Here is a 26,396-nt window from a genome sequence, read left to right as displayed (position 1 = left end):
AGGCCTCTTCTAGATTCTAGCTTTCTTAAAGTCCTGTAAGTGATTACCAGTGTTCCTCGTGATGACCCCAGGGTATACAAATTTTTTGAAGTGATTCCTAAATCCAGGGAAAGGTGGTTCTCTCTTGTTCAATATAGTTATAATATTCTAATGCTTTGAAAATCTGGGATCATGAATGGAAAATGTTACCAGTTTACCCGAATATTTTCTTTACTGAAACACTTCATTCCCTGATCATTCTGGGTCATTTACTTATAATCTTTGTAGATGGATTTTTGTTTTTCTTAAAAGAAGGGGAAACTTTAGGGGACTAGATCTCAAGGGTTAGATCCTTGGCTGTAAAGACTCCCTTGGATAAGACTCCCTTGGATTGCTTTTTGGCTGTTGGCTGTAGCAACTTGTTTTCTTACAGAGATGAAGCATCTGGTTTTTGTTATCTCAATGATGCTGTCCTGGGAATATTACGATTGCGACGGAAATTTGAGCGTATTCTCTACGTGGATTTGGATCTGCACCATGGAGATGGTAAGCCCTTTGGTTTTAAAGATGCTTTGCTGCTAGGACAGCAGGTTTTTATCAGTTAAGCTGCTTCTAGGCAACTGGTAGAAATGTCTGCTATAATTGAAATTTTCCTAATTGAGAATTTAAAGTAGGTAGTGTAGTGATTCCTCTAATTGATGCAATTCCTGCTTTGCTGCCCAAGCCAGGCTCCTGTAATTTCCTCTCCTCTCTCCTCCTGTAGCAAACCTCTAGAACTAATAGAGAATGTTAAGAAGTGAAAATCTTACCTAGTGTTTACTCCAGTGCTCAGTAACCTCCCTCAGGCCATTTCCACTGGTTCTAAGGGAATCTATAGAGATGACAGTCTTGTCTCTTTTCATTGATGCTTTTCTCAAGATAGAATGGGCGTATGATGGGCTAACAGTCTGAAATTTTTCACCAATAGGCTGCCAACTCGTGTAGTGATCAGAATCTGTGTCGTTTCTTTGTATTGCTAAAATATTTAGTGCCGTACAAACAGGACATCTTCCCTAATGTTTAATAGCAGAATCGCTTAACAGTTTGCCTTAACCCATTAATCCTCTCTTAGAAGACTCCACTGACAGGACTTATCTGACCATCCTATGTATTTTCCATCTAGAATGTAGAGCTCCAGTGACAGATGCCACATTCTGTTTCTTTAAGAAATCCTGTCTGGGACACGTAGTATTTCCATTTATTTAAGAACACTTATCCCATAAATTCTTACTTAAAAATACTCCTCCCTCACATCAATGATTGCCATTTCCCTGTTTCCAAGGTTTTTTTTGTTGTTGTTTTTTGTTTTTTGTTTTTTGAGACAAACATAATCAAGGCATAGAGAGGAAAAGAATGTTATATGTCTGAAGTTAGGGTCAGCTCCGCTGCCAAAACAGAGAAAGAAGGATGAAATCGTTGAGGGAACCTTTCCAGAGAGCTTCATCTGCATGGATACTACCATGGAACGATGACAGAAAATTAAACAATGACAGAGAGAAGAGAGGTTAAAACCACTAATATACTACTTTGAGAACCATTTTCACTGAATATCTGAATGCTCAACCAGTGCAAAACATAGCCTTGCTCAAAAGCCTTCAGAGACTCCTTATTGCCTATAACAAGGGGTAGCATTTGACCTTTGGCTTATTTTTGTATGGCCAGTAAGCTAAGAATGGTCAAAAATGGTTTTTCCAGCCAAGTGCAGTAGCTCATGCCTGTGATCCCAATATTTTGGAAGGCTGAAGTGGGAGGACTCTTTGAAACCATGAGTTTGAGACCAGCCTGGCCAACAAAGTGAAACCCCCATCTCGAAAAAAATTAGCTGAGTTTGGTGTTGTGTGCTTATATTCCTAGCTACTTAGGAGGCTGAGGCAGGAGGATCGCTTGAGCCCAGGAGGTCGAGGCTGTAGTGAATTACGATCGTGCCACTGCACTCCAGCTTGGGCGACAGAGCAAGGCATTGTCTCTTAAAAAAGTTTTTTAAATGGTTTTTCCATTTTTAAAGGGTTATAAAAGAGAAAATATATTGAAAAAAGTGTCCGTGTGTGTGTATATATGTGTGTGCATGTGCAATAGAGACATTGAGTAGTTTGCAAAGCCGAAAATGTTTACTATTTAGCCACTTAGTTCGTTGACCCCTGGCCTAGAGCAGTGGTTCTCAAACTTGAAAGTGCGTCAAGACGACCTGGGGAAGTTTGTTTTAAAATGCAGATTGCTGGGCCATATCCACCAGATATTCAGATTTAGTAGGTCTGGCAAGGAACCAAAGAAACTACGTTTTAATACCTCAGCTGTTCTGTAGGCCACACTTTGAAAAACAGTGGTCTTCAAGATAAGGTCCACGGTCATTATCCAGTCTTTCAAGGCCTACCTTGAATAGGCCTCACCTTATCTTTCCACCCTTATCTCTCATTACTTGCTGTCCACGCTATACTACTCAATGAGCATGTCTAACTATTCATGACATGTCTCACTATTCATGACATGGCTCAGTGTTCCCAGACACATCTCACTATTCCCACCTCCCTGACTTTGCCTCCTTTTTTTCCTAATTTAGTTTTGTTTCAACTGTCCCAAGTTCTACCCATTTATTCAAGTTCCAACAGTAGCAGATTTGCCCTGACCACTCCCTCTCAAGTGTTCTCCCCCTCCTCTCAAGTCCTGTATTGTTCATACCACCAATTTGATATTTCATTACATATTGCCTTGTATTTTTAATTAATTTTTTAATGTGTCTGTGTCTTCTCTTCCCATAGAAACTATAAGTTCCTTCAGAGCAGAGATCAAGTTGTTTACTTCTTCCTGTTTTATGTAACGCCTTGAACCAACAGTACTATGCATATAGTAGTGGCTCATTAAAATATTTGATCAATAAATGATTATGAAATTCAGACTATTAGTATCAGAGTTTAAGAATACAATCAACTACAGAACCATATAAGAATGAACCGAAACTGTCACCTGAAACCATTCTTTCCATTTGCAATGTTATTTCTACACCCTTCAGAGTTTCCTGTTTTAGCCAACTTTTATGGTGTGTTTCATTTCAGTTTATTTCCCCTCTTTAGCACCTCCCTTACAGTGACCCCTGCCCCACCCCCAAACTCTTACGCATTTGGTTTATTTTAAATCCTCCATGATTCCATAACTAGCATCCTGTAGTGGCTTCACTAGCCACCCCTACCCCATCCTTGCCTTCTTTCATCTACCTAACCACTCTGCTCTTTCCCACCAAGTCCATAGCTTCCTCCTATCTGTGTTCACCTCCTTTTAAAGTATGATTTTATAACTGTGCCTAGTGGTATTTCCCATGAGAAGAAATACAAATGGCCACTAAACTTATGAAAAGGTGCTCAACACTCTAATACTTAAAGAAAGGCAAATTAGAGCAAGACCATTCTTTCCGCCTAAGATTAAAGAGAATAACAATAGTTTGGGAACTCTCATACATGATTGGTCCAAGTGTAAATTGGTACATTTCTGGATTGATCGATAATCAGGATTTTCATGAATTATCCTTGTTTAAGACTTCATTTCTAAGTTGAAGTACTATTTTCATTTATTTTGTTTGTTTTATTTTGTTTACTTCATATTTTTTGCCTAGAGCCTTTAACTGGTTTTAACTGCCTCCCTAGGGCAAAACATAAGGCTTGGGAAATTCAAACATACCTATTATATACAAATAGAGTTAATATTTTTTTAAAGTCGCTGTTGGGCTGTAGTGAAGACTGAAAACATTAAATAAATACAGAAACAATTTTTGTTTGAAGTAAGAAAGAGGACAGTACCTGAATTTGCTAATAGTCCTCCCATTTTACAGATTGATTATCTGAACATAGTGTGACTATATGTGAGAGGAAAGGGGTGGAGGTGGGCAGTGTGTTTACCTGTATACGTAGAGGCTTGTGAGGGTTACTTTAAATCCCAGCTTTAATCTCCCAGGCCTCTAATCGTTTACTAAGTTAAAATGGAAAACAGACCCCTTTCTTGAAAAGTTTTTTCCCCATCTTTCTTCAGGTTTTAAAACACTGTTATGAGGCTGCTATTAGGAGACAAGGTCATGGCTGTTTTCAGCCTTCCATGTTTTAGCCAGAAAGATGTACTATAAGTTACTTATTTATAACCAAATCTGCATTATAGAGAGGCACTTTATAATTAGATTTTTGGTATATAATGGCTAATATTTGTATTGCTCATATTTTTCAAAGGGTTATCACATTGTACATCTTTGGAAAAAATCCCAAGACTTTAACTATAACCACTTAAACAAAACAAAACGTACAACTTGTAAGATGGTGCCAGTTTCCCTTATTGAATTCTGTTGATAATGCCTCAATTCTAGGCTCTCGCCCTTCCCTACTTTTTAGAACAGGTTGTCAAAGAGAGCCCAGACATCCCATTGCTTGGAAAAGGAAGTCCAGTTATAGTTTTCCATGAGTTTGAAAAGGAACCCCCAAACTTCACTTGGGGCCAAAGTTCTACCTCATCTTGTAATTACGAGATTAGAGACCAGAGGTTTGTATTACTTTTATTTCTCAGCTTGTTAGTTTTGTATTGCTGCCTTCTCATCTACCCTGCTTCTCACAGCTGCTCTAGATTTTCAGATGTTGAAAATAGGAATGCCATATCCCGAAGTGATTATTTTGATGTTTCTTTATCTGTTAGGTGTAGAAGACGCCTTCAGTTTCACCTCCAAAGTCATGACCGTGTCCCTGCACAAATTCTCCCCGGGATTTTTCCCAGGCAAGTGATCATAAACTCAATATTACATTTGATGACTAAATACTGAAATTCTTCTATACATTTCTTACACTTGGACAGTTCCATGCTGTTAATGCCTTATTGCTACAGTCCTATGCAAACTTTTAACACACGTTACCTCAGGTGACAATAACAAGAAGAATGACATTAAAGTTGTTTCTTTTTCCAGGTGATTTTTATGGGCTGTCAACAGATCACTTATGCTTACTACAGTAGTAGACACCCCATGCAACTCCTAACATCCTGAATAATTGCAGTGATAAATTGATATTATGTCCACCTAAAAAGCATGAAGCCAAGCAAAGGAGTTAATCTCTTATTTTTTCATTTGATCCAGTAAGATGAAAACTAAGGTTTTTCAGTTTCCTTATGGTTTGCCTGCTTCTCCAAGATTGTTTACAACAGTTACTTCTTTATATTATTTTTCTTAATTTCTTTCCCTGGAAACTATCACTAATTCATTCAGGATTATTCTCCTAATTGATCTTTTCAGTCTTCTGAATTCCTATCAGGAAATCCTTTAAGTTTTCTGGGTTCTCATGTTCCTAATAAGTGATCATAGTGCTCTTCTCTTTTATAGGAACAGGTGACGTGTCTGATGTTGGCCTAGGGAAGGGACGGTACTACAGTGTAAATGTGCCCATTCAGGATGGCATACAAGATGAAAAATATTACCAAATCTTTGAAAGGTATGGCAGCAACACTGAGCCAGTAATAAGTAGATTACAGTTCTGTAGGATGAAATGGCCCCTATCTCACAATGTAAACAAGAACAATGTAAAAGAAAACGTCTACATACCTATAAAGCTTTTGTATACTGGTCATTATGCCTATTTGATCAGTAGCTATCCGCTGTATGACAGAGCCAAGCAGTTGGACCAGAGCCATGCTCCAGGTTGGATCTTACCCACTACTCAATATGATTAAGGCCATCCCAAGAGCAGAGCTTTTAGGCTATCCTGAAGAATCCCTTATTTGCTGCTTTCTTAGATAAAGAAACCTGCATGTGTGTTATTTCATCAACCTGACAGGGTTCATTTCAGTTGTCAGGGTTCATTATGGAGACCTGTGCCTTCTTCTACTGGTGTAAATATTAGAGAATTGACTATTATTATTCATCATGCATTCTTACGTTTTATCCGCTGTGTTAAAATTGGAGTCAGATACCTGTTCTTTTTATACCATGGTTAAGGATTAAGTTACGGACAATCGTAGGCAGACACATTGGTGCCAATATGTGGACCACTGGAGTTGAAAAGCCCTATGGAATGGGGGTGGGAGGTTGTGCTAAACTCATATTCATAAAAATTGAGATTGGTCAGGCACAAGTGGTGGCAGAGAAAGCAAATCCAACTAGAAGTCAGCAAGTCAACATTACCGAAGGTAAGTAATGGGAATTGAGGTACTCTTGATCCCTCCCCAACTTAGCTCGTATTTCTCCCAACCTCTGGTGGAGGTTCTTCCCAAAGGAGCCTGCCTGCACTGGCTATCATCACTGGCAGTTGTATAAACAAAGCAGAATTATTAAAAAATAAAAACTTTATGCTTCAAAAGTGCCTCTTAGCTCAAAAGATTCGGTGAGCCAAGTCATCATTCAGTTATTCAGCAGCATAAGCCTCTTCATAATTTTGATCATGACTCCTGGCTACCTCTGTATTATCATACTGAAAAAACCTTTTTTTTTTGGAGCCTGCCATCAATGGTTTAATTGCCCTTCTTTGTTCCCCTTAAGCTCTCTTCTGTTCTTGAGATGTGCAAATCAGAGCTGCTTATGTAACTTTACCAATAAAGATATCCTGCAGTTCTATGTAAAAGGAGAATTATTTTGTTTTTGTTTTAATACCCTTCTTAACAGTGCCCGATTTTGTTGCCCTTTTTTTTTTTTTTTTTTTTTTTTTTTTTTTTTTTTTTGTCATAACAGAAAACTAGGTTGTTCTCTTCAGTGCACTGTCCACAGTGTTTCCTAGAGCCCTATCCTGGGTCTTAATTGAAAGGTCAGCACTCATCATCGTGCAAGTGTAGTCTGTAATATCTAGTGCTCCCTAGATGGATCACCCTAAATGGATCACCTTACATGTACCCCTTACAAATCCCTAAATGGATCACCTTACATATGCCCCTATTGAAGGTTATCTGCCAATCATAAAACCTCCTGAGATCTTCTTTATCTCCCATCAACTTGGCATTTCACTGCCTGGGAAAGCTGAGTATTATCTGCAGACTTGAGGATTTTCCAGTGCCCACCCCCAAAGAAGTCTACTATTTATCCTTCTTCAGTCAGAAAAAAATATCTGTTTCTACCCTATATTTTCTCTTTTTTTTCTGTAGACCAGTTCCTACTACATGATAAAAAAATATTTTAAATCCCATGGTAATTCGTGTTTAAAAATAGCCTTGGTATCAAACCTAATCAGAAGCATTTTTAAAGTAAGTTTAGCCCCAAGGAAAAGATCTGTAGAAGATTACACATGATTTCCCTTTACAAAAAGCATGATGCCACTCGCATCCCAATAGATTGATGGCTTTTGTGTATAGGAGGCTAGCATTTATTAAAAATTCTTCCAGCTTGCCTACTAAAGAACCAGACACTCATCAGTTTATAGTTCTGAGGGCCCCTTTGCCTGTGGACCCACACTGGCAATGCAAGCCACACAGTGATCATCCGGAATAACAGGTTCCGGGTTTTCATTAGAGGTGTAATAACATTTTTCCTTTGCTTTCCTTCAGAAGTCAAGTCTGGTCAGGGCATTATGTGAAGGCACCTGTGATTCCAAGGGTACCAAGAAGGCTTCCTGGCCCAACTGTCTCTCTCATCTGTTGGATTAATACCTGAAATTCCTTTAACAGGAAACATACTTTTATTCTACAATTAGAAATAGTCCTTAAAATGAAATTTTGGCACAACCTCTCATCCTCACCCCTCCTGTACCATAGTTTCACAGAGCCTTTCTTTTTTGGGGTGGTGGACAGGGTCTTCCCCTGTTGCCCAGGCTGGAGTACAATGGTGGTCACGGCTCACTGTAGCATTGACCTCCTGGATTCAAGTGATCTCCTTGCTTCAGCTTCCCAAGTGGCTGGGACAAACAGGCACACAATACCACATCTGGCTAATTAAAAAAAAAAAAAAAAAACTTTTAGTAGAGATGAGGTATACCTTCACAGTGCCATTCTTGACAATGAATTGTGAAGGGGTCAGAGCATGAGCTCCCTGAGTATTCTGAGGAGGAGGAATTGCATAATGGAGCAGTAGAGGGAAAGGGGTACCAAAAACCACAGCGATCTTTGCCAAGAGTTTTGCAGAGGGCCAGCCCTGGTAACTAGATCACTCAGTCCCAGGCGTTATGCTTTTGAATACTTCTGGTATGTGGCTTGGAAACAGTCTCTTACACATTTGCCATTGTTACCTCTGACCCTTCTGCCAACCTCAAAAGATATATTACACATAGGAATGGCTTAATCTTTTTATAAAAAGTCATTCAATTTATCTACTGTCTTCTTTTCATCCTTTTATTTTATTTTATTTATTTTTTTGAGATGAAATCTCACTCTGTTGCCCAGGCTAGAGTGCAGTGATGCGATCTAGGCTCACTGCAAGCTCCACCTCTGGGTTCACGCCATTATCCTGCCTCAGCCTCCCAAGTAGCTAGGACTACGGGCGCCCACCACCACACCCAGCTAATTTTTTTGTATTTTTAGTAAAGATGGGGTTTCACCATGTTAGCAACTATGTTCTCGATCACCTGACCTGGTGATCCGCCCACCTCAGCCTCCCAAAGTACTGGGATTACAGGTGTGAGCCACCGCGCCTGGCCCCTTTTCATCCTTTTTATTTCATGACCCCTCTGGTTCTCTGACTCACTCCTTACTTGTGATATGTAAAGGACCTCTTATTGCTGGTTCACTTATAAGATGCTCTCATTTTTATTTGCCACCCAATTTCTAGTTTGCTCATGAATTGCTCCTTTTTCCTTTTCCTTCTTTCTTTCTTCTTTCCTTTACTTTTCTTCCTTCCTTCCTTTTCTTGTCTTTTCTCTTCCTTTCCTCCTTTTCCTTCCTTTTCTTCCTTAGTTCTTCCCTTCCTCCCTTTCTTTCTTCCTCTTTTCCTTTCTAAAATGGTTTTTTCCTCTGCTGTAGCCTTTTTTACTTTGCCAGCTAATCAGGCAGGAACTTAATGGTTTTAGTTTAAGCTTGAATATACCCCCTTCATTTAAAAATTGGCTTAGAGTTTCTTTTTGTAATAGACTGGACATGGAATCTTTACATGAAAATTTTCTAACACCAGAAGATCTCAAGTTCCATTTTCTATAAATGACAGATTTCACAGTGAGATCTCCCTAGATCATTCAATTCTAAGGTCAAGGGTCACTAATTCCCAAAGGCTTTCCATAATTTTCATGGGAGCTGCTAGAGTTGGTATCACAAGTAGAGCCCTGCTTTAACCAGCATAAAGGAACATTATCAACATTGCTCTGGTAAGCATACCTCCTCCTTCAAATGGAAGCCTATAGTCCTAGTATAGAGATGATAGAGGTATACTATATTTTCTATGTATGTGAAGGCCTAAACCTGACCCCACCACCACCCATCCCTGGGCCACACACGCATATACCCATGAAGGTTGGTGGGAAAGGGAGGCTGCTTTGCGAAAGGGAGGGTTTGCTAATTCCCAAGTTTTATCATCTGAAACAGGACATATTACACAGCCTATGTTTAACCTATTTGCTCTCTAAGTATAATATATTTGAATACAATCTGAGATAGTCTTAATAATGTTTAATGTTACCTAAAACTCTTTGTTGACGACTTTGGGAGCATTTATAGTTAAGGATTCTGAGAGAAAAGGACACTAACAATTATGGCCTTGCTGTTGGTTAAAGGGAGGTTTTGATAAATAGTAGGGTACCACTCTGAAATCTCAAATCTTTCAGGATGACCCAAGTACTTGCCCACTCTGAACTTCCATGACATATGTGACATATGTGAAGTTCAAACGAAGAAACTTAGAATTGTGCCGATACTTCTTAATTCTCATCCTGCCTATCATTTTATAGCCCTAACAGCCAGAAAGTATTCTTTACTAAATATCTGATTACCAATAGATATCGCATAAGAAAACCATATATAAAGTGCTTATAATGTAGATGGGTGAAGTTGACAGTTCAAAGTTTTGAAAAACAATCATGTTTTATTAAGAATATTCAACTATTCAACTTAGTAATTTCACCTAAAGGAAGATACATTGTTAAACAGACTTCTCAACAAATAGGACTTTTAAAAGATTCCATTAAAATGGAGTTCTAATTCAGTAGCAGTGTTTATATCTATAAATGCAAAATTCTGCTAGTTAGAGCTACCAACCTGACCAGAGAAATAACCTTACTCTAGTAAACCAGAGTTCATAATGGTAGTCATTAAAATAAGAACCTACCTGTGTTTGGTCCTTGGCCTATTTGCCTTGAGTTCTATGACTCATATTGTGTAGCTCAGAACTGAAAGAAACCTTTTCTTCCCCATCAAAGACTATTAACTTAAAAAAAATTCAGAGACCCCAGAAGTGAATAAACAACTTAAGATTCATACCTCTTTCCTTTTATGAGAGAAATACTATACTTTTCTATTTTAAATATTTCTTTTATAGCTCTTCAACTACTTCTCTGGAATATTAATTCTGCTGTTAATGGCCTTACCCCAGTAACCTACCCAGAAAGGACAACAGCAGAGTCATTAAAGGAATAGCTCATTAAAGCCTAAGTTTTTATTCCTGGGTAGAATCTTTTTGTCTGTCTATACTGAGCCCCCACTAATACCCAACAAGGAAGAAAAAAAATTACTAATACTAACTATAGTATCTTTCTATTATATGTTTATGGCATGAGAATTTTTCTTAGACTCTATCATTGCTTCTGAAATACATGTCAGTGGTATTTTAGGCACAGGATCAATTCCTGGGGTCTGGGGCCAAAATTCAGCTCTCTGAAGCCACTCTGACCTTCCTACAAAAGAATTGAGCACCTCAAGTCACTTTATAGGTATGTTAGTCTGTTTTGCATTGTTATAAAGGAATACCTGTGACAGTTATTTATAAATAGTAAGAGGTTAATTTGGCTCACAGTTCTGCAGACTATAAAAGCATGGTGCCAGCATCTGCTCAGCTTCTGATGAGGCCTCAGGAAGTTTACAATCATGATGGAAGGCAAAGGGGGAGTCAGCATATCACACAACAAGAGGGAGCAAGAGAAAAAGGAGGAAGTTCCAGGTTATTTTAACAACCAGCTCTTATTAACTCATAAAGTGAGAACTAACTCATTACCATGAGGACAGCACGAAGCCATTCATGAAGGATCCACCTCCAAGACCCAAATACCTTCCACCAGGCCCTACCTCCAACATTGGGGATCACATTTCAACATGATATTTGGAAAGGACGCACATTCAAACTATATCAACAGGGTTTTAAAAACATTCATGACAAAAAGGAGAGTTTGGGGAGGAGCTACCAAACTACATAGTTTATTGTTTGCCTGATGCTGTGCTTAACATTTGACATGCATTGTTGTGTGTGTATCTTTAAGTATAATGAAAGCATTTTATTCATTCATTTGACCAAAAAATGTATTGTCTACTCTATGACTGGTACTTGCAAATGAGGCAGATGAGGCTTCTGCACCCTGGAGCTTAGCTCTAAGGGAACCCTTGCCTGTGCCAGTAATTACACTAAACATTTACATTGCTTCATTTGATCCCTGTAGCCATCTATAATACCTACAAAAGTAGCTATTAGTATTGCCATTTTACAATGGGAATTGTAATACATTCTGATTTCTCATGAGATATGAGAAAACTGGAGAAAAGATTGACTTTCTTAAGGTCTCACACTTAGTAAATGGTGAAGCCTGAGTTTGAACCCACATCTGTCTGCCTCTTAACTATTGACTACATTTTCCCCGAAGTGTCACATGGAAGTGAGAAACTTAATGGTTGCAAACAAAGAAAAAAATACCATCCCTGGGACTTCTTGGAAAGCTGTATCTCAGGGGATTGTAGAAAATCCCCTCCCCAAAATAGAAACCATTTAACTATGCAAATGAACCACATGATCCATAGTATATGCAATTCTTTGTGTTTGTTTGTGAAAGTGAAACTTAGATTTTTGCCCAAAAAAGAATTGTTTAATCCCAAGGATTTAATTTGTAATTTTATAGATAGAAAACAATAAATATTGCCAGAATTAACTTCTTAGGTTTTCAATTCCTAAAGTTTGAAAACATGCAGATTCTGTAAATCCACCTTTCCCTTCATTTTCAATGGAGAAAATCCTGACTCCCTACTTTAGAAAGTGAATAGTGTCCCATGTTATTTTATAGAGGTCTTCTCATAGAATTACATATTTTTCATGTGGTTGTTTTAGATGAGTATAGCTAAAAATTTTTAACATCATGCATTTTTAAACTATAGGCAAAATTTATACCACCTCTTGGTCCTCGTGGAAGGCCATATCTGCATAAAGGGTAGAGATTCTCCATTCATGCTAAGCTGTTCAACCAATACCAGTTGAATAAAATGAGGACCAAGGGACATCACTAAAGGGCATTTAAGGGAAATGTTTCCTTTCACTATTGACTTTTACTGTTAATATTTAAAGAAGAGATGTTTTAATTATGATTGGTTTTTCTTTCATTATAATAAGTCATCTAGAATTTATCTTCCACCTGGGACTCCAGGTTCCTTATCATTCAATTTTAGAAGCAGGTAGGGCTAGGCACAGGTGGCTCACACCTATAATCCCAGCATTTTGGGAGGCCAAGGTAGGCAGATTGCTTGAGGCTAGGAGTTCAAGACCAGCCTGGCAATATAATAAAACCCTGTGTCTACTAAAAATACAAAAATTAGCTAGGTGTGGTGGTGCGCATCTATAATCCCAGCTACTCAGGAGGCTGAGGCAGGAGAATCACTTGAACCTGAGAGACAGAGGTTGCAGTGAGCTGAAATTGTGCCACCCCCCTCTAGCCTGTATGACAGAGTGAGACTCTGTCTCAAGAAAAGAAAAAAGGAAGCAGGTAGATCTTCAGTGAAAGAGAGCCCAACAAGTGTAATTTACTCCTTTAGGCCTGGTGATGTGGCAAAAGCAATGCATACACACACATATTCATAAATAAATATTTTAAGCAATACAATTTTTTAAAATTTCTCTTTCATTTGATGAGAATGGATGAACCCTCTAGAAATTTGCATGTGAGAACAAGTAATTATATAGCCTTCCATCTTCATCCCTGATATGGTCTAGCTTTGTGTCCCCACCCAAATCTCATCTTGAATTGTAATCCAAATTGTAATCCCCACGTGTTGGGGGAGGGACCTCATGGGAGGTGATTAGATCATGGGGGCAATTCCTCCATACTGTTCTCATGATAGTGAGTTCTCATGAGATCTGATAGTTTTATAAGGGGCTTTCCCCCTCTCACTTTGCACTTCTTCCTGCTCTTATGTGAAGAAGGACATCTTTGCTTCCCCTTCTGCCGTGATTGTAAGTTTCCTGAGACTTCCCCAGCCCTGCAGAACCTCTATAAATTATCTAGTCTTGGGCAGTTCTTTTTTTTGCTGTTGTTTAATTTAAGTTCTGGGATATATGTGCAGAAAGTGCAGGTTTGTTACATAGTTATACATGTAACATGGTGGTTTGCTGCACCTATCAACCCGTCATCTAGGTTTTAAGCCCCACATGCATTAGGTATTTGTCCTAATGCTCTCCCTCCCCTGGCCTCCCACCCCCTGACAAACCCCAGTGTGTCATGTTCCCCTCCCTGTGTCCATGCGTTCTCATTGTTCAGCTCTCACTTATGAGTAAGAGCATTCAGTGCTTGGTTTTCTGTTCCAGTGTTAGTTTGCTGAGAATGATGGCTTCCAGCTTCATCCATGTCCCTGCAAAGAACATGAACTCATTCATTTTTATGGCTGCATAGTATTCCATGGCATATATATGCCACATTTTTTTTATCCAGTCTGTCACTGATGGGCATTTGGGTTGGTTCCAAGTCTGCTATCGTAAATAGTGCTGCAATAAACATACATGTGCATGTGTCTTTATAGTAGAATGATTTATATTCCTTTGGGTATATACCCAGTAATGGGATTGCTGGGTCAAATGGTATTTCTGGTAGATCCTTGAGGAATCGCCACACTGTCTTCCACAATGGTTGAACTAATTTACACTCCCACCAACAGTGTAAAAGCATTCCTATTTATGCACAGCCTCACCAGCATCTGTTGTCTCTTGACTTTACAGCATCATGAGCACAAGCTAATACATTCCCCATTTCATTACAATCTGAGAACTGATAAAAAATTATTTACAAACTTATTCTACCTCTCTTCATTTGGGTCACAGCTACACTACCTTGATAATCACTAGCTCACTTTCGCCCAATGATTAAGGTAACAGAAGCTGCTAATTCATTCTATAAGCCTTGCACTTTGAACTCAGCCCTCTATAAGTAAGGTATTTGTGTTAAATGCTTTTGTTCTATTTAATAAACTCTTATCCTGCCTCTCGGGGTATGGCAGATGTAAAATTACCTGTTGTTTCTGGAAAATGGATGACTCAGACACTAATTAAAGTTACTGTTAATGTTAGCCACAGGTGGAAATGAGGCCAAAGTGAGCCATTCATTTATTCTTCCTAGTTTGATGTGCCTTTTAAAATATTAAATTCAAGAGGCATTAACTGTGTCAGAATGTAGGATAATGAGGAAGAAGGAGATACTGTGCTTCACTGAGTTATCCTGAAACCTCAGTCAGTGAACTCACCCTGCCTGTCCTCAGGATTTGTTTAGGGTTGCAGTGGTGAACTGTTGTTTCCTCTCACCTAATCCTTAGGACTTAAAATTCAGGTAGTTAGAGGGACAGTTCTTATATTCTCCTTCCCTTTTCAACTGATGTCTTTTATGACTGCTGAACTGCACCAAGTAGCCCTGCCATCATGACAGTCCCTCCCACCTTGAGCAAACAAGTCTTCATAGGTATATTGTTTCATTTGTATCAAGGAAGACAGTCTTCTGGAATTCTGTGAGTTTGTGCTGTTTCTCTGATGTGCCTCTTCTCTGGTCTCTTGTTATGCTGACTGATCCCTGCCTCCTGGAGCAAGTGACCTGATTCTTTGGCAGCAGTTGAATAAGTTCTGATGCTAAAACATGCTCTGAAACTCTCCAGAGATAGTTAGACCTTGCTCCTAAATGGAAATCTTGAAAATTACACCCTTTAACATCACTCTGCCCTGAAAAGAAACCCAGACTTGACTATAATCTGGGCTTCATAGGATATTCTAACATCGAAATTCATATTATTCCTCTCAGCTGCTCTCCACCATGCACCCCACCAACCTCTGCCCTAATCCTGTCTCTCCCACATTCTTTAGTCACTGCTCTGTCCCTTCAGTGTAGCCTAGAAAAACTACTGTTTAGGTTTTGCTTCAACATGTTATGGCTTTGAATGACTGTGCCTGACATTGCCATACACCTAGCAGCTGCCAGGACTGATGAGCTGCCTCGTTGTGACGTGTTGACAAGGACTATACAGAGATTTAGTTAAACCCGATATCCAGCACCTGATGAAAAAGCCTGATGTTAAGTTGGCTGGACTTTGCTCTGTGTGCACTGTTAACCCATTGTACTACCAGAAAAGAGCCATGTCCATTGGTACTTAAAGAAGAGCTGAAGGACTGGGCACGGTGGCTCACACCAGTAATCCCAGCATTTTGGGAGGCCAAGGCGGGCAGATCACTTGAAGTCAGGATTTCAAGACCAGCCTGGCCAACCTGGCGAAACCCTGTCTCGACTAAAAATACAAAAATTAGCTGGGCATGGTGGCGCGTGCCTGTAGTCCCAGCTACTTGGGAGGCTGAGCCAGATTGAATCACTTGAACCCAGGAGGCGGAGGTCACAGTGAGCCAAGATCAAGCCACTACACTCCAGCCTAGGTGACAGAGCAGGACTTCATCAAAAAAAAAAAAAAAAAAAAAAAAAAAAAAAAAAAAGAAGGACTAAAGGAAAGAACTGCTCAAAAAAGCTATATCAAATAACCAGCTAACAAGTTAATAAGCAAAAGGGCATGTGTGTGTGCCAGGGGCTAAAAGCAATGTGTTTGCCTGGAGGTGATGCAAGTGCCATTGCATAGTGAGCCAGAAGCTAAGGGGTTTGTGTGTGCCAGCTCCCTGTTGAGGGGGATGGGGGAATAGAGAGGGGAGGGAGACCATGTTAAATATGTTAGGGGTAAAGTGGAAAAATATCTATCTTATTTAAATACAGGCAAGCCTCACTAACTCAGCCTAATTAGAGGAAAGCCAGTCTGAATCATGGGATATTTTTAAATGCATTTTTATTACTTTCAAGCACTGGACATGCTAGTAATTCAAACTAGACTAACAGCATAGTACAGCACCTCAGGGAAGGGGCTTTAAGAATCATTTGTAATTAGCATATCAATTATTTGTATGTAAGTGTATATGCACAAAGTGCATAAAAAGTTTATTCTCCTAAGTAGGACAAACATTTCCCAGTGCAGTCCTGTTTACACTATTAATTTGCTTAGCCAGCCCTTTTTGTGCCAAGATAGATGTATGTAAGAAATGCTTATTTCCTCAGGGAAGAATGAATCGCTTCCCTGTGTTTAGTCCAGTAACTAAGAAGCGGAGCGCCACTTGATTGGTTTGGGATTTCCAGGATATGGAGTTTTGAATTTGCATACAGACTAGAGAGATTTCATATGGAGAAGATCTGGCAGCCATTGCCAGAGATCCAGTTTCCCCATCTGGATTTCATTGACGTGATCTGTATTTCATCAAGCAACAGGACACTGATCCTGAATGATCCACCAGACACTCTAACATAGGCATGTTTAGCATACATCCTACCCCAGAAAAATAACTGTTAAAATATGATGAGTTGGAGTTATTCTATGTGCAGTACTTAAAAGTAATAAAAATGCGTTTCTTTTTAAGTCCCACAAAAACCATGCAATATCAAGTTAATGATGAAAATCAATCCCCAAACTCTTTCTTGCACACCTCATTGTATGACGGCATTGCAGAGATTTCCAATCATCTGGGAAAGGATATTATATTTTGATGAGCTGCGCCAGGTGCTAACTATATGGCAGGATTTCAGGCTTTGAATCTTAGGAAGGCCCTCAGGGGTAAAGAAGACTGAGGCAAGGGCTAGGGGCATGTTTATTGTTAACAAATCACTATTGTTCACCTAAGTTCAAAAAGTGAGCAATTGAATTGGAAAAGAAGAGGTATCAGTTATATAAGGAAGGTAGAAAATATGATTAGGAAATGAGAAACAGAGATATAGGCCTGTATTCCCACCCATATGTATTAAACTGTGCTCTAGGTAAATTGTGAATTCTTCAAGGCTTAGAGAGTAAAAACTTAAGTGCAGAGAGCATAAGCACAAGCAGTAAATATACACACAAATGTAACTATAGTTTGGAATGACTCCAACACTCCCCTTTCCCCCAAGGGCATTGCTATCCAGGGTCTACAAAGGCCAAATAGCTGTTTGGCTTCCAATCTGATTTTTTGCCTAAGAAATCAGAGAAGTCGGTTTCAATTTTAATAATATATTCTCCCAACATCTATATAACAGAAAGGCACTTGTATTTCTGTCCCTTCTTAAAGTGAATTTTGTGTTTGGTGAAAGGTAATAGATTGGCAGCACTGGAAAATGAATTACTGTATTCCCAGAACAGGTATAACCCAGCAGTGACACGATGAAATTTCTCTCTGCCTTTGGGGACCATTAGAATACTATTCAGGAAGTCACTGCTCTGGTGTGCTGTGCTGAACTCACCAGTATCCTAGTGGACTGAAATAATTAACATAGCACTCCAAGGGCCTGACTTGAGGCCATTCATTTATTCATTCAATGTTATGGAGTGCTTACTATATGCCTGATGCTGGGAGAAGACTTTCACAAATGTTATATCATTTAATCCTCACAACAACCCTGTGAGGGAGATAATATTATTGTTTTACAGAGAAGGAAACTGAGGTTCAGAGAAATGATTTGTCCAAGTTGCCATGCCAACACTGGATCCAAGCTTATCTGACTCCAAATCCAGCATTCTCCCTGAACTGAGTGCTGTAGGGGTTGCAAAGGGGGAGAGATGAGACATATGGTCAAATGGTGTGACACAGAGCAGAATGCTCTACACTATGAGCACTCCTGGTGGTTACAGAGCAGTTAAATGACCTACCCCAGATCAAATAGCACAGATAGCCTTAGGATTCATATTCTTTAGGTCTTCTTCCATTTTTTGTTTTTTAACTTAGCTCTCCAAACCAGCCTACCTCTCTTCCCACCCTACCCCCTGCCCAGATAATGTACACTCCGCTTGCTAGGTCATCTGGCCTCTCAGAATGAAGAGAGCCAAAGACCATTGGGATTTAGTAACAAGAGCATTGCATTCGAATTAGAATTAGTGTTCTAATTCTAGCTCTGACGATTCACTTCAGGCCACTGGTAAGGTGCCATGCAAACACTGGATGACTTTAATTCTGGATGACTCACTCTCCGTTGTGTGAATGAGAATGGTTTACTTTTAAGAGGTATAGTGAGAGATAAGTAAGAATACGCTAAAAATAGTATGCAGCCCTTTCTGTTGCCAAGGTGACACGTAATTGATGAGTAGAATTACCTACTACAAGGCATGTTAGAAAGAGATGCCCGTTAGAATCTATGTTTCTATATAATAGACTCAGCAGTGAGAGAAAAGATGCCCCTTTAAAATGTTAAGAAATTACGTCACAAAAATTGAAACAGCAAAAGAGATATGAGGTTGTTTGCTGGTTGGTTGGTTGGTTGGTTGGTTGGTTGGGGAGCTTAAGGTTTGTCTTTTATTTTATGGATTTGGTGTTTTTTTTGTTTCATGTTTTTGGAAGTTCATGGAACCAGTGCTGCTTGTTTGATGCTAAAAGCAGAAAAAGAAACTTAGAGAAAATTAAATGTCTTCTGAATATGTCCAGGAGGCACCCATGTTCTCCAACAAAATGACACATCATGCTCACTGCAAGGCAACCTCCCTCCTCCCAAATCCCTGCATCCCTGAACCATTTGTAATAGATATTCAGAAGTCACTGAGGCATTTACCATATGCTGCATCCCCTGGCAGGTTGAGTTGTTGCAGAATGAGTCAGCAGTACCTGAGCTCAAATAGGATTGAGAGAATTTAGAGAAAACATACCTATGGAAAGTTGAACGGCTCCCATTTGGGACTGACTAGTAATACTTTGGGTCCTTAACACAGTCTGCCTCTCAATCCCATCAAATGCAATAGGTTTAAAATTTATGTCTTAGAAAGGGGTTTTGCTGCTGGCAATAACTTTTCTCAGGCTGACATTGATAATTCAAAGCGTTAGTAGCAAATATTTTTCTCTTCTATCCCTCTGCATCCTACCCTTCTTGGTTTTTCAACTTTGAATTTCTCATTTCTTTAATCTCTATTGAGGGAGTCTCTAGAGGGTGCTGAGAGTGTCTGTTGGAAAGCATGAAGATGACAAGGCTGGTTTAGACTGGTGTACAAGGTAGAAAGTCAGGAGACTAAACCTTCTGGGAGCATGAACCCGTCAGAGGTCTTGCTAGAGGGACAAGTTAGGGTTACCACACTCCACCACCAGTATTGGTTAAGGGTGACTATAACGCCATTGCTCTGGTATCCCATTGCCCTGAGATGAATCTTTTAGGATATTGATTATCTAAATAACAACAACAACCAAAAAAAAAAAAAACATGTTCAGCCCCTGATATTAGAGGTAAAGAAGCACCAGTGAAAGATCTCAAAGGCACACAGTAGAAGCTATGGTCTACCCTGATGGAATCAAAGAAAAGAGAATAACTCTATGATTTTGTTCTTGGGCTTTTATTTTATCCAAAAGCATCATTAATGTCACCACCCTGGCTTTTATTCTCCTCAGGCATGAACCCCCTGCCCCAAATCCAGGCCTGTGGAAGCAGCTGCCACAGCTTCTCTTCCTCATTTGCATAGCCTTGTCTGAAAACTAGACTACTGAATACTGAAGGATCAGGTTTCTCATCAAGAAAACTGCATTTTAAATGAATATCTTGTATGTTTATAGGGAAGTTACTAATGTAGTGTGAAGAAATGCCTGTTCTCCCCCTCCTTTCTGGATAAGAGATTTTATACTTTCACAAGATGAAAAATTAATGATTTGCGGTGTAGCAAGCAGTACTGTTACAGTGGTTAGGGAAACTTTCCCAAAAGCAATCTGGAGTGACATTTCATTCATTTATTCATTTAATGACTATTTATTGAATGCTTACTATGTATAAAGTATTGATTCTACCCTCAAGGAAGTTAGTGGAAATTTTAAAATGTTAGATAAATAAATAGAGATTGATTTTCATATTCACACACATTTAAATAAATAAAACATAGAAAATTGTAAGAACCATAAGAGATAGAATGCTGTGGGTATTCAAAGAGAGAAAATACTTCAGAAAAAGGCGTAATTGAGGAGGTAACATTTGATCTGGTTTCTAAAGGGTAGCTAATTACTCTGTCTTTACAAAGTGTGTGAATGTATATGAGTGTTTATAAAATCTGGGTCAAGTTTGAATATACAGAGATTGTAGGGAAGGATGTTCTACACACAGGGTACAGCAAGATCAAAGTTGGGAGAGGCTGAGCTATGCACAAAGAATAGCAGTGGTTTTAGTTTGGCTGGACTGTAAAGTGCATGAAGGAGAAGTTGCAAAGAAGATTGGAAACGTGGGTGGGAACCACATCATGGAAGAGCTGGAATTCTTAGCTATGAAAATTTGTACCATATTCTGTAAACATTTTGGGAGCCACTGAAGGTTTTAGAATGAGGGAATCGTAAGATCAAAGCTTGCTTGGGAAGGTTAACACTCTTCCCAGTAAAGTTTTGGCAACAGCGTCTGCTGTTATATTGAAATAATGTGGGTAAAGTGACTGACATAGTATCTGATGCATAGTAGCTCAGTAAGTCATGGAAGCAGATATATTGTAGTGGTTTAGAGCAAAAACTCTGGTGCCTGAATGCCTGGGTTCAAAAACCAGCTCTGCCACTTAATAGCTCTGTGATTTTGTACAGATTTCTTAACCTCTCTGTATGGTAGTTTCCCTGTCTGTAAAATAGGATTAAAAATAATACCTGTTATGAATTATTATGAGGGTCAAATGAGCTAATACATGTGAAATACATAGAACAGTGCTCTATTCTGAATAAAGTGCTCAATAAATGTTGGCTGTTGTCATCATTATTATCATTCTCATTCATGGAGTAGATAAAATTTAAGCTCGCCTTTAAAGAATGGCTATGATGTAGACATGTAGAAAGGTAACTTTCAGGCACAAGTAAGTACATGACAAAAGACGTACTTGCAAGAAAATACAAGGTAAGTGAGGTGAATAATGGAGAGTTCAGTTTGCCTATAGAATAATATAGGTTAAGTTGTTATTGGAAAATAAGATTTTAAAGGTAGGCCATAGTCAGATTACAAAGCACTTTGGATCACAGCCTAAGAATATTAAGTGTCTCTAAAGACAATGGAGGGATGTAAAAGGTTTTTGAATTAAGAAGTAACTTTATCAAAACTATTTCCCTAAGGAAAATTAATTTGATGGTTACGTGTATGAAGGATTGGAGAGGGAAGAGACTTGAGGCAGGGAAACTGATTAGGAAGCTATTGGTATAATCCATGAAGGTGGTCATAAGGGCTAGATTAGAGTACTGCAGTGGGAGTGGAGAGGAAGGAATAGGAGAGAGATTGGTGGAAGACTGGTAATTGGAGAGGAACAGGAAAAGGGAGGAATCTGAAAGGGTGACTTTCAAATTCCTCAGTTTTGAACATGGGTAACTGAAAAGATGGACATCATTAACAGAGATAGGGAATAGAAGAGGTAAGATGACAAGTTTAGCATGGTCCAAATGTAGCTGTAAATCACAGCTGACTTCTCTTCACAAATTGACATATCTAATCCTAAAATGTATCCAGAAATCTGACCCAGAATAGCAAAAGCAATCTTGAAACAGAAGGACAAAGTTAGAAAACTCAAACTTCTCAACTTTAAAACTTACTACAAAACTACAGTAATCAAAGCTGTGTCGTGCTGGCATGAGGACAGACATATAGATTAATGGAACAGAGTTCAGAGTCCAGAAATTAACCCCCACATTTATAGTCAATTGATTTTACACAAAGGGGCCAAGACCATTCAATAGGGGAGAGGACAGTCTTTTCAACAAATGATGATAGGACAACTGGATGTATCAATATATAAAAGAATAAAGTTGGACCCTTACCTCACACCATACATAAAAATTAATTTAAAAATAGATCAAAGACTTAAATGTAAGAGCTAAAACTGTAAAACTCTTAGATGAAAACATAGATGTAAATTTTCATGATGTTGGAATAGGAAGCGGTCTCTTGGATATGACACCAAAAACAAGCAAAAAAAGAAGAAATAGATAAACTGAATTTCATCAAAATTTAAAACTTTGTGCTGCAAAGGACACTATCAAGAGAGTGCAAAGATAATCCACAGAATGGGAGTAGATATTTGCAAATCATGTGTCTGATAAGAGACATATTTAGAATAAGAACTCTTACAGCTCCATTTTAAAAGATAACCCAGTTTAAAATGGGCAAAGGGTTGAAATAGATATTGTTTCAAAGAAGATATACAAATATCCAATAAGCAAGTAAAAAGATATTCAACTTTATTACTAATCAGAAAACTGCAAATCAAAACCACAGTGAGATACTACTTCACACCCACTAGGATGGTTATAATTAATTTAAAATGAAACAAAACAAAAAATAACAAGTGTTGGTGAAGATGTGGAGAAATTGGAACCTTCATATATTGCTGATGGGGATGTAAAATGGTGTGGCCACTGTGGAAAACAGTCTAGCTGTTCCTCAAATGGTTAAACATAGAGTTGCCACATGACCCAGCAATTCTACTCCTAGGTATATATCCCCAAGAGAATTGAAAATGTGTCTACACAAAACCTGTACATGTATATCTGTAGTAGTATACTATAGTGGCATTATTAATATCAGCCAAAAAGTGGAAATAACATCAACCGTTAAATGGATAAAATGTGGTCTATCCATGCAATTGGATATTATTCAACCATAAAAAGGAATGAAGTACCGATACATGCTACAACACAAATGAACCTTCAAGACAGTCACAAAAGAAAGCATTATATGATTCCACTGATATGAAAGGTCAAAATTAGACAAATTCATAGAGACAGAAAGTATATTAGTGATTGCCAGGGGCTAGGGGTTGAAGAGTGGTGGGAATAGATAGTGACTGGTAATGGGTTCAGGGTTTCTTTTGAGGACAATGAAAATATTCTAAAATTCATTGTGATGTTGTGTGCACAACTCTTTGAATATGCTAAAAGCCATTGAATTGTACACTTTAAATGAGGGAATTGTATAGTATATGAAGGTCAATAAACTTATTTTTAAATTACTTTTAAAATATATATATTTTTTACTGGAACTGTAGCCCCTGATAACTAGCTGCAGATTCTTTAGTAGAATCAACTGTCAGTTGCTTCTAAGAAGTTTGAAAAAGATAACAGAGAAAAGGCTTTTGGATATGGTAATCTAGAGGTCTCTCTACCTTTAAGAGAGCAATTTCAGGAGAGCAGTAGGATCAGATTCTGGATTGCAAGAAGTATGTATAGGTGGCCAGTATGTGGATAAGTTGGACAATGCTGAGAAGGGGAGGGATAGATGGGCAACTTGTAACTTATAACCTACAGGAACTGAATCAGCAGGAATTCAGGGACTGAAGATGTAAGAAAAGAGCTCATTGGTGATACATGACCCTTAAAGCAACAAAAGAGGATTTAGTGCTTAGAGGGATAAATTAAGCTGGAAGGGGAGAAGAAATATGATGGAGGACATTTTCAGGTAGAGAAAAGAGGTAAAGAAAGGTACTCATTACACGTTGCTTCAACCAGTTCTGTCCAGTATGAGGCAGAAAAATTTGATCCAAAAAGATACACAACAAACTTAATCAGCAGTTACCTCTGGGGTGGAAGTTGAGATGGAAACAGGGAGATTTTTCACTTTTATTTGATAGACCTTTATTTATTTATTTATTTATTTATTTGATACTGTGTCTCACTCTGTTGCCCAGGCTGGAGTGCAGTAGTGCGATCTCAGCTCACTGCAACCTCCGCCTCCCAGGTTCATGTGATTCTCCTGCCTCAGCCTCCTGAGTAGCTGAGATTACAGGTGCCTGCCACCACGCCCAGCTAATTTTTGTATTTTTAGTAGAGACAAGGTTTCATCATGTTGGCGAGGCTGGTCTCAAACTCCTGACCTCAAGTGATCTGCCCACCTCGGCCTCCCAAAGTGCTGGATTACAGGCATGAGCCACCGTGACTGGCCATGTTTAATTTTTTATATCAAGAATGTCCTCTCATTATATTTGTATTTTTCAAAAATTAGACTAGCTGCTGTATGAAACGTAATTCTTCATCACTTGGAGGTAAAGTGAAAGATGGCCAAGCTGTAGAGAGTGTGTGGCCCATATTAATCACTCAATTAGTGTTTGTAGAATTTGTTGAATTGGAGTTATAAGCATAAACTCTAATGGAAACAATTCACTTGATTTCTCAGCTTCCTCCAGCAGAACAGAGAGAAAACTCTGATGGTGTGGTTCATCCAAGGGCTTAAGGACTGACAAGGCAAAAATGGCAAAGGTGTGAGGGAACTAGGGTGCTAAAGTAAGTTTTCAAAATGACTAATTATATTCTCCAGAATGAGTAATGAAGCATATGAAGTCAAAAGATAGGCTGACCTGGGCATGATGGCTCACACCTGTAATCCCAGCATTTTGGGAGGCCAAGGTGGGAGGATCACTTGAGCCCAGGAGTTCGAGTCTAGCCTGGGCAACAAAGTGAGACCCCCATGTATACCCCAAAAAATTTTTAAATTAGCTGAATGTGGTGGCCTATAGTCCCAGCAACTTGGGAAGTGGAGATGAGAGGACTGCTTGAACCCAGGAGGTCAAAGCTGTAGTGAACCATGATCATGCCACTGATCTCTAGCCTGGGCGAGAGACTGAGACCCTGTCTCAAAAGAAAAAATATTTATACAATGGTGTACTTTAAAAATAGGGGGAAAACAACTAGGGAATAGAAGTTACAGTAAGAATAAACAGGAAATGCAATAGGAATTGGAAAGATAGAAAATTGTAGATGGAGAAAGTAGTTCAGAGTTCAGGATCTTAGAAGAAGAGCAATTCCAAGTGCTTCTTTATCAGGCCCCAAAGTGTGTCTATGATTAGGAATAAAGTAGAGTGCAGGTGGACATCACTATTGTTGAAAAGATAAAGAAACTGTGATGTTAGAGAGTTAGGACAGGCATAGGGGAAAGAATAGATCTCTTGTTCAATACTGTGAACCCATTGCCCAACCTAGTACCTATAGTAGGCATTCAATTAACATTTGTTGAATGAATGAATGAAATGAGTGAATGAATGAATATTATAGCATTTATCACAATTACTTGTTCTCCTGTTTTCTTCCCCTAATGGACCAGAAGCTTCTTGAGTCTTGCTTGTTTCTGTGTCTCTAGTTTTTGAATCAAGGTTTGAGTGAGGGAATGAATATTGAACTGCAGAAAATGATGACAAGGAAAGGGAGAATGAGAAAAATTGTGAACGAGGTGCTAAAATCCCCAAGGGAGGTGAAAGATAAGAACTTTGATAGTATTTGAGTAATATTATCAAATGACATTGACTCAAAAGAGGGAGCGATTGACGAGAGGAAAGAATGTTAGATTTGGAAGTGGCAATAGGAAAAATAATATTCCAATTTTTCTTTTCCCATCCTGGGAATTCTGGAGGAATTGACACAGTGTTTTCTTCTTTGATGCTCCACTCCTACTCTGTCAATTAGCCCTCCCAATTTTTTCCAAATTTACCTTACCTTGCTTCCTGCTGCCATTATGACTAGAATGCTTTAATACCCTTTTTGCCAACCCCTGTGGGGTTGACTTTGTCACTTTGACCTTACATGCAACAGCAAAAAGCTAAGTTCCTAAGCATAATTTTTCAGCAACATTAGTACTTACCTCATACTTCTCCAATGGTTTCCATTTGACTGTCAAATCAAATGAAAACTTCCAGTCTTGAATTTAAAAGTGTTCACCATCCAGCCCTCTGTAAGCTGCCCTTACTTCAGTTGCTTTGAAGTTTGCACTATGTACAAAATGCCCTACCTTTCTCAAAGCTTCTTATCAACATTTTCAATACCCATCCAGAGCCCTCTTTATCAGAACTCCTTGAGGACTTATTTTCCCTACGTGGCTGTAATCAAAACAACTACTCCAGAAACACCTGCCTGCCTTTATCCTTTCCTCTCTCCTAAATACCAAACACTCACAAATGTTATATGTATATGCTTTTCTTGTGTGTCGTTCTCTATTACCCCATCAATTCTACCATATAAATTTCTCCCAAATCTGTCTCTTCCTCCTTATCCTTGCTGTCACTGGCCTGGATGGTTGCAAAAGCCCTCATCAACCTTCAGGGTATCCTAC

At 38.9% G+C, this 26,396-nt stretch overlaps 1 protein-coding gene and 1 long non-coding RNA gene across 13 annotated transcripts in view; both read left to right on the top strand.

Annotated features, from left to right (window-relative positions):
- The window catches only part of HDAC8 (histone deacetylase 8), a 247,934-nt gene that overhangs the window by 80,203 nt on the left and 141,335 nt on the right, over positions 1–26,396 (top strand). For 6 of the 12 annotated variants that reach the window (XR_013413093.1, XR_013413092.1, XM_077989430.1 and 3 more), the window contains 3 exons: positions 413–525; positions 4,684–4,761; positions 5,360–5,468. The exons of 1 other annotated variant lie outside the window; for it this stretch is intronic. Coding sequence is in view for 8 of the 11 variants with exons in the window: in XM_077989430.1 (XP_077845556.1) it covers positions 413–525; positions 4,684–4,761; positions 5,360–5,468 (300 nt within the window). In the remaining 3 variants the exon portion in view is untranslated. Of the gene's footprint in view, positions 1–412; positions 526–4,683; positions 4,762–5,359; positions 6,634–19,747; positions 21,057–26,396 lie in introns of those variants that run through there. 5 more of the 12 variants (XM_077989433.1, XM_077989432.1, XM_015127687.3 and 2 more) reach the window with 4 other exon arrangements.
- Positions 15,658–18,763, top strand: LOC144338747 (uncharacterized). Its single transcript, XR_013413098.1, has 2 exons — positions 15,658–15,864; positions 16,023–18,763. It is a non-coding gene; the product is annotated as an uncharacterized LOC144338747 (long non-coding RNA).

The sequence above is a fragment of the Macaca mulatta genome, chromosome X, assembly GCF_049350105.2.
Source record: "Macaca mulatta isolate MMU2019108-1 chromosome X, T2T-MMU8v2.0, whole genome shotgun sequence".
NCBI lineage: Eukaryota > Metazoa > Chordata > Mammalia > Primates > Cercopithecidae > Macaca > Macaca mulatta.
The sequence above is the reverse complement of the archived record's forward strand: the minus strand, read 5'-3'. Positions and strand labels throughout refer to the sequence as shown.